Raw genomic sequence first — 8,254 nt, 5'->3', positions numbered from 1 at the left:
CCCCCCCCTCTGTGCCAAAATCTTCATCCACACCCATGGACGTACAGATAGGTGTCTCGAACCCCGACATAGATGAGAATGTCGGTGATGGTTCGCGTGACACTTAGATGCACCTGGATGGTCGTGTAAATCAGCTAATGCATTTTTCAATGAGATGGTGATACCCGGATTGTGACGACAACGAAAGTTCGATCCACCCGTACGTGTGTTGCACATATGATGTTAACACTTCAATGACGTTCGTTATCCACACATAGCCAATTCTACTGTATAGGCTTGCGCTGCTAGGCATCGAAAGGTACAAAGGTAACATTCGGTGACGATAATCCAATATTCTCTTCTATATCCATGATCCGTATGCGTTACACTGACAAAGAGACGACAAATTGCAGCACACAAAGCGATTCACGCACTGTTCCTAGACCCACGAACACGGGTATGAGCGTAGACCTTCACAAGGCTGCCTGCGCGAAAATCCGCGCTTCCTCCTCCTCCACTTCGTCTGCCCACGTCTTGCGTCCTCCCTTGCCCTTCTTGTTGCTGCCCTTTCGGCCAGAGCCCGCAGGCAGAGGAGGGACAGAGCCCCACGGATCCTCGTTATCGGGCTCCGGCCACAGAGACGATGCTTCGCTCTTTGCATCCCACTCAGTCTCGGGCGGTGCTGGGGTAGTAGGACCCTTGTTCTTCATGAGCCGGGCGGGCCGGGGTGGAATGGCCTTGGGAGGCTCTTCTACAGCAACGGGAGCCTCTACAGTGGCAGCAGGAGCCTTGTTTCTCGTGAGCCGGGCGGGACGGGGTGGAATAGCCTTGGGAGCCTCCTCTGTGGCAGCTTCTCCAACATTAGTGGAATTCGCGTTCGCACGAGTGCCCTTCCTCTCGAGACGAGCAGGGCGAGGGGGTATGACACGCTTGGGTTGGGATGGGGGCTGAGGCCGCCTGCTGGTACCTCTGGGTGGGGGAGGTGTGCAAGGATCAGATATGGACTCAGAGTCGGATGCACTAGTAGGCTCGGAAGCATCGCCATCCTTCTTGTTCGATGTGGACGCGCCGTTTGAAGCTGGCGTCGCTTTTGCCTTGTTGAGCAGCCGAGAGGGCTTGGGTGGAACGTTGGCTGCGGCTGTGGGCGGAGCACGACCTTTGTTTGACTTCGCACGCCAGTCCGGGGCAGACGACGAATCTGCGGCAGGTTCCGACAATCACTGCAGTAAGCAACTGGTGCGTTACGCAAACATCGCATGACGACCTACTTTTCCGACGCTGACGCTGACCCTCGCCCTTCGCCTTCTCATATGGTCGGGAAGAAAAAGTACTATCCTCATTCCCCGCTTCCTCAAGCTTCCTCTTCAGCTTGATCAACGGCTCGCATTCCCTACAAACCTTGGAGTACTTGAGAATGTGGAGCGAGCACTCAGGCAACGATGACTCTGGCTGCTTCGGCATACTTTCCCACAAGTTCGTCATAGCGCCAGCGTCGCCGTCCTTTTCTTCCAAGTCCACCGGTGGCGCAGCCCCACTTGGGCTATTGTCCTTGGCCCACCAGCCCTGAACCGCCGGCGCATCATCCTCCATGTCATACAGGTCGTCGTCCACCGAGAGGCTCTGCATGGCGTCCTGTACGTTGAGAACGACAGCATGATCATTCTGCGGCCCACCGGGAGTGAACAATGGGTCCGAGTTATCGCATCCGTTCGAAGAGCTTGAGTGGATGGACGACTTTCCGCTCGTGTTGTACTGCACGGGCGGTGGCTCTTGGTAGTATCGTACGTTGCGCCTGGCTGGCCCCAGGCCCGGAGGTGCCTGCATGGCGGCGGCCGCTGGACTCTGAGCCCCTGCAAAAATAGTCAGTCGACGATACCGAGAAAATGGCATGGCACACTGTGTACGTACAATCGCCGATGTTGCTGACGCCAAGGCTGACTTCATGCTCGCCACCTTCAGGCTCCTTCGACGGCAGAGTTGGATCATCCCAGGTCCATTCAGTGGCTTCCGCCTTGCGCCGATCAGAGCGCCTCCCGAGCAGCTGATCATAAAGTTTTTTCTGTTCCCTCCATGTGATCCATTCCGGCGTGCCGACTAAAACCAACCACCAGCGTCTGAGTTCACGTCTCATTGATGTGAGAACTGTACGGACCTTTGGGCGGTACCTCAGGTGGAGGCGGAGGGAATACGCGGACGGGTAGATGGCGGCAAAGCGGCTCTCTGGTCTTGTCCTCTTTGGGCACCTCACAGTAGTAAGTGGCGGGATATGGATGCACGATCAGCCTAGAAACGTATCATTTAGTATGGCGTCTGCAGTGAGTGTATAACCACGTACTTGTTTATCGGGATCCACTTTTCTTCCTCGAACCACTCTTCTAGCACATCAAGGCGCTTCCAACCTTGATACAAATACTCAACTACATTCCGATATATGCAATCGACTATTCGCACCATATTTCTGCACCTCCCGTCCCGAGCTGTGCGTGCAATAGAAAATCTTGGAGACCTGCTGCTTCTCGGTATCTGACGGGTTTCGCAGAAACTCTGCCCATCGGTGCTCGCCGAGAAGCCTCTCCACACCCTTGTAGCTACGATCGATTTCGATTAGAACATTGTGTGCGGTCTTGATGCGTGGGCACGCTGATCAGTACCAAATCAGTTGTCGATCGTCCGACACTCACCCTGGGTCTGTAATAGAAAGCGTAGAAGCTCTTTGCGCCTATGATGGAGGAGATCCAGTAGACAAAGGCAAGACGATCGCCCATATGCTCCACATTGGCATGCAGAGGATACGGATAATGGACCGTTAGAAATCGCGGCTCGTCATCGGGCGGGGGAGGGGTCGGAATACGTTTAGGCATGTCGAGCAATGTGTGAAGAAAAGGCTTCCCGGCCCTCGTAGTCCTGTCAGAGGTGAGAGATAGGACCGTTAGGCGCTGCTTTACGCGTCACTTTATATTCGTACGAGTGGCTCGCTAGTCAGACTACGTGTATGCGGCACGTTCTGGGGTGCTTCACAGACCGAAGCTAATGCAGAAACATGTAGAGTATATGCATGAACTAACTGAGACATTGGACTAACCGAGAAGCTTGCACGAAGCAGCACGGATGTTTTGAGCACAGGCAAAGTCCGCCGTGGCCAACCCACTGCCGTCCAAGCGATAAGAGTACTGTCGAGTCCCCTAATTCGACTCGCAGTATAACAGCGTTTCAACGGCAGGGCGACGGCCGGTCGGATTGGACCTGAGGAGAATATTGTGGTTATGGGACGAACGTGGAAGAGAAGACGTGACCGTGGCCGCCACTCAAGGCCACCGTGACACACGCGACAGTCACACGGAACGCGCCGCCGTGGCGACCCTGAGCCTGGGAGTCTAAATGGTTCGCAGCCGTAATTCACAACTTGTTCAACTCATCGTTCATATCCGTATCTTTGTGTCCAGCATGTTGTCCACGCAAGATGCAAGCCGTTCGAGTCAGTCTGATGTACGCCTATGGCATTGCAGGTGGAACTGGTGCCCACGGATGTTCACCAACGGACCCGACCTGCTACAACACTTGAAAGCCGAGCATTTCTCCAACATCCTACGTGTGCCCAAGCGCGATTGGGATCTATATATGCGCGCATGTGAGGGCAGAAGCGGTGCTACTGGTAAGTGTGGCGGGTTTCTGGAGCATTATCCGTCTCATCGAAAGGCCAGATAGCATAGCAGTGCCTTCGCGGTTTCCGTCGTCTTCTGTCGGCGATGTACAGTCGCAGAGCCAGATGGGAGACCATGTTGAACGCGCTGCGTCCTCTAGCTTGAGGTCATCACCAGCACGCGAACCTGTGCTGACCGACAACTCTCCTTCGCGCGTGTGTTCACCATCTCGCAACACGTCCTCCAGCCCCTTCCGACCCTCCACGCGACCCTCACATATCCACGGCTTGCGGTCCCCCGCAAGGCCCTTCACGCCCATCCGCCATCACAGCTCTTTCACCGACTTCGCCGCACGGTCTTCGCCCATCCGCCATCACAGCTCTTTCACCAACTTCGCCGCACAGTCCTCGCCCATCTCCACGCCGCTCGCCTCACCGCTCCCGTCCTCCCCCGCACTCAGCAACCTCGTCGCAGACGCGATTACCTCCGCAGGCACCATCAACTCCACGCCCTCGAGGGCCGCGTTGCCGCGGGGGAAGCGCTTCTCGCCCTATCCCGTCTCCCCGCCCCTGTCCCCGCCCCTCCCGCGGCGTGCGATGGCATCGCCGGAGAAGTCTAAGCGTGGGACTCCTGGGTCGCAGAGACCGAGAGCGAGCGTGAGTCCGGGGGGTCAGAGCTCGGGCAGCTCGTCCGTCGATGTGGAGTCGCAGCTCACGCAGTATATTGATATGTCGCCGTCGCCGCGACGGTATGTGAAGCAGGCAGGGTCGCCTATACCAGATTTGTACCCTCAGCTACGTACGGAGGCGCACTATCAAAGTCCTGGTAAGTGAGGTTTATCCTGGCAAGCCTGAGAATCGACTTGACGGACGGATCACTACGCAGGCATCTCAGACAAGTTGCAGATAAAGTCATATGAAGCGGACAGCACAGTACGAGCTTTCAGCTCAGGAACTCTGATCATCTATCCCAATAAGATGGAGGATGTGGATGTGGATCAGCCGGACGCATAGGGCGCGCCTTCCAAAGCACAACATGTTGAGGCGTCATCAGCATTCCAACAAGGTTCGAGTTCGGGCCTCCGTGCCTCTTAGACGTATTGTGCATCTTCTGGGACACAGTCGCTGCAGACACAAGCACCGCATTACACGTTACACGCCAAGTTCACGAACAGAACTGCTTTATAACGAGAACACGGGAACTCTACATTTTCACCACCCGGCGCCAAGAAGCTCGGCGTCAATCTTTCAAATTCCGCACCGGATTCAGAACGTCCATGCTGCTGACGTCGTTACCATGGATACTCCCTGAAACCTGTACTTTACACAACAGTGCTCACAGTGAAGGCGGCATGCCAACAATGTACGATGTATCAAACAACAGTTATCACATTCATGTCAGCTACACAACCAGGTGGGAGAGCGACAGTCTCCAATAGCGATGTGGGGGACACAGCATGAGCAGCTAGCGCTCTGGCACGAGAGATGGGCGGACGTGGCGGCCAAAGCACCACTGGCGCATGAGAGTGATCGTCGGGGGAGGGATAAGCAGCAATAAAATCGAACTACTACGTATACCGAGACAGCGATAGCGCTAGTCAAAGTTAATAATGTAATATAGACGTGCAGGGCGGACGGGCGGAAAGGAAAGAGCCCATGCGCCGGGGGGTATCTTTATCGCTTAGTGGTGGTGGCTGCGGCGGTGGGCGCCAAAGATGGAGCGGCGGTGGTGGTCTGCCCTGCGTGAGCTGGAGCTGAACGAGACGGTCGTGCCAGACGCATCGAGGTAGCCGCTGACGAGACTCCGCGTGATCGCGGTCGTGGTATAATCCCATTCGGTGAGCTCGGTGATCGTGATCGCGTCGGTCTCCACGTCGAAGATGACAGCCCACGTAGCGGAGGACGAAGTCGGGCGCGCAAAGTACTCGGCGCTGCCTGTGCCCGTCGCTCCCTTGAAGGAGTAGATCTCGGAGATGGCCTGAGTCGTGTCCGAGTTGGCGAGCACCTCGAGCACGTCGAGTTCACCGCAGCCGCCGTCGCCTCCCTCGCCACGGCAGTTGCAGCCGTACTGCGCGGCGCGCACGACCTGCGCATTGAGCGCCCAGATGGCGGGGATGTTCGCGCCGTCCGAGTCGGGCATGTCGAAGGTCATGACGATCATCTTGGAGCCGGTCCAACCGTGGTTGGAGGTGCCGCGGGAGAAGCCGTCGCACTCAAGTTCTTCACAGGTCGTGGAGGTCATGATGTTCTGCATGCATTCTGGGTGAGTGACACGCAGGCAGTTCGGAGGAGGGAGAACGCACGATCTCTTCTCCGTCAGCGAGAGAGCCAGATGGGGTTCCTTCGGCAGAGGCAGCCGCACCATCCCAGGTGCTGTTCGCGTACGACTGGCTGCTTCCACCACAGACGGACCAGACACCGCTCCCGTCTCCTCCATTGTTGTTCATGAAGACGAGGTTGTTGGCGTCACCGCCAGAAGCCCAAGAGCTGACCTGGCTCCAGGTGGACGCGGACTGGTTGGAAGGCTGATAAACAGCGACGTTGTAGATGTTCATGGGACCGCGGAAGGCCATCGTCACTTCGTCATCGAAAGGAGCGAGAGCGCCTGTTACGCGTCAAACGTTGAGCCAAGATTCATATTCGCCAGCATATGGACGCAAACGAGAAGAGCGCCAACTCACCGCTGACTGCTTTCGTGGACCCCACACAGAAGTCGGTGATCGTGCAAGAGGGCCACTCTCCCGCGACCAGATCAGTGATCTGGTTGTACGAGCCCGAGGCGCCGACGCCGGTGTACTTGAGCGCGGTAATCGCGTCGCTACGACGCATGATGTTGGACGGGGTGAGGGCGTGCGCCCCCAGAAGGAGGGTCGATGCCGCGACGAGGGACGAGATCATAATGACAGTGCTGTACGACGACTAGTAGAGCGAATGTGTGGGTGTCGAAAGAATGTGGTGTCGTCCCTGACGAGGTCGACGGCGAGGACGCGCGGCAGATGTAGCGGACCGTTGGGAAGGAGAGAGGAACAGACGTGGGTGTAGCAACGGGCGCCACGAGGCTTTTATACGCCGAATTGCTGGGCGCGCAGCGACCGCGATGGCTTGCTCAAATTTGGGAATACTGAAACGCGTTCCTGAGTCGTGCCCAGGCCATTCGGCTCATTGTTTCCGACCTGCCTTTTGCGTGCGAGGTGTTGCTAGGCTCTCAACGTCAACGCCCACCATCCTACATGTATCCAACGCTCGCGGAAAGTGAGGAAAACGTGGTGGAATCATGAAAATAATCTTACAGACTTGCGGCGAACTGCGTTCAATGGAACTCTAACGGACAGCGCCCGGAAAGAACGAGTCGGCGACCGCTTCCCGCGGCGAAGTCCTCTGGCGACGCCAATTTATGCGAGCCTACTGCTTCGCGATGTAGCAGCAGCAGCAGCATCCGATCTGGAGGGTCCCCTGCGCGCAACAACGTTTTCGAGTCGCCAGGGGGGCGCAATCAACGCATTCTCGCATTGGCTGTACCGTGGCCACACCTGATTCGGCCATAAACCTGCACCCAGCGCTCCCTTCTCCACAAGTGACTCGGCGAGCTGTTCTATATTGGATGTTCGCTTGTCACTGCTGCTGCCGCAGCATTCTGGCGCATCCCAGGATGACCAGAAGCGCGGACTCAGATCATGATGGCTTCCAGCATCCGCATCAACTCTCTGGCAGACGTTTCCATGCTGCGGCTGCCAATGACATCGCAAGCAGCGACGTGCGTGAGTGGTGTGCGCCTCCGCAGAAATTCCGTCCCTGCTGCTGAATTCAATGTGAACGGCACGGCAGTATCCGGCGAAGATGCGCATCCCACGGCTTCCCACCGAGTAGATTTCGCATCGAAGCTGCGGAGGTTCTGCTGCATGGAGACGATGCGGAACAGTGGTATAAAATGCTCGCTAGTGCGAGCATCTTCATATTGAACATCGCGGAAGCGCATGCTCTTCAATTGTGAAAATCCGGCGTGCAATCGATCTCGTGAAGTACGTTGCAGACGTTCGTTCGACCTTGATGGGATCAGGATGATCTGCATGCCCATCATTCATCACACACCCAGGATCCGCGGCCGCCGGCCCTGAGCGACCTCTCTATTGTGGGAAACGCAATTCGGTTGCGAGCAAGCTGTCACTGACAGCTCGGAGCATTCACCGGTCAATACGAACAGCATTAGGGATACCTGCCTATCCTATGAACTGATGCTTCTTGTGGAACAAGGAATCCTCGTCGGACCAGCTGTCCCGCAGAGTAGAGGCCAGATTACGTGAATCGCGGGTGTGGTTGTCTCGCGCTGCCCATGTGTTGCGAAAGGAACATTTCGGTCGGGACTGGAATCTAGTAGCCTGTGTGTGTTGAAGCGGAGGTCGCGCGTTTGGCGTGGATGTTATTGATGAAGTCGGCACTTTTGCTTGGCTTGTTGACGGAGATGAGTATAGACATGGAGTCTGGTGGGACGCGGCATCTTCATCTCCGTCGAACGCAGTGGTTTAGCTTAAGGACGCCTATTAAGCTGCATTCAATCTTAATACAGATGAGCACAAGAAAATCCCGAATGGACGGTTTGATTTTGTTTACTTCTACGTTCCCATTGAGGTTGAGCTA

General features: G+C 56.3%; 3 protein-coding genes across 3 annotated transcripts; 1 reads left to right on the top strand and 2 right to left on the bottom strand.

The window, feature by feature from the left end:
- Positions 1-228: 228 nt before the first annotated feature.
- Positions 229-3,168, bottom strand: LAESUDRAFT_703856 (uncharacterized protein). Its single transcript, XM_040906533.1, has 9 exons — positions 3,062-3,168; positions 2,945-3,006; positions 2,661-2,883; positions 2,431-2,602; positions 2,315-2,378; positions 2,132-2,262; positions 1,888-2,073; positions 1,248-1,829; positions 229-1,177 (listed from the first exon to the last, which is right to left on the bottom strand). The coding sequence occupies exons 3-9, from the start codon at positions 2,838-2,840 to the stop codon at positions 453-455; spliced, it is 2,040 nt and encodes a 679-aa protein (XP_040761628.1). The 5' UTR covers positions 2,841-2,883; positions 2,945-3,006; positions 3,062-3,168; the 3' UTR covers positions 229-452.
- Positions 3,169-3,504: 336 nt separating this feature from the next.
- LAESUDRAFT_814307 (uncharacterized protein) lies at positions 3,505-4,633 on the top strand (the record flags this gene model as incomplete). The annotated part of the gene is made up of 3 exons (XM_040914568.1): positions 3,505-3,631; positions 3,681-4,445; positions 4,506-4,633. The coding sequence occupies 3 exons, from the start codon at positions 3,505-3,507 to the stop codon at positions 4,631-4,633; spliced, it is 1,020 nt and encodes a 339-aa protein (XP_040761627.1).
- A 667-nt stretch (positions 4,634-5,300) lies between these two features.
- LAESUDRAFT_738045 (uncharacterized protein) lies at positions 5,301-6,448 on the bottom strand (the record flags this gene model as incomplete). The annotated part of the gene is made up of 3 exons (XM_040910847.1): positions 5,301-5,867; positions 5,923-6,224; positions 6,301-6,448. 3 exons carry the CDS (start codon positions 6,446-6,448, stop codon positions 5,301-5,303), a joined length of 1,017 nt encoding a protein of 338 aa, XP_040761626.1.
- Between the last annotated feature and the right edge of the window lie 1,806 nt (positions 6,449-8,254).

This window comes from Laetiporus sulphureus, assembly GCF_001632365.1.
Source record: "Laetiporus sulphureus 93-53 unplaced genomic scaffold LAESUscaffold_36, whole genome shotgun sequence".
Classification (NCBI taxonomy): Eukaryota; Fungi; Basidiomycota; class Agaricomycetes; order Polyporales; family Laetiporaceae; genus Laetiporus; species Laetiporus sulphureus.
The sequence above is the reverse complement of the archived record's forward strand: the minus strand, read 5'-3'. Positions and strand labels throughout refer to the sequence as shown.

Excerpts from the sequence above, each read along its gene's own strand:
- LAESUDRAFT_703856 (XM_040906533.1), bottom strand. The coding sequence starts at position 2,840 with ATGCCTAAACGTATTCCGACCCCTCCCCCGCCCGATGACGAGCCGCGA. Across the intron at positions 2,603-2,660 it reads CTTTCTATTACAGACCCAGG|ACCGCACACAATGTTCTAAT; the intron begins GTGAGTGTCGGA and ends CCACGCATCAAG. Across the intron at positions 2,379-2,430 it reads ACGGGAGGTGCAGAAATATG|GTTGGAAGCGCCTTGATGTG; the intron begins GTGCGAATAGTC and ends ATTTGTATCAAG.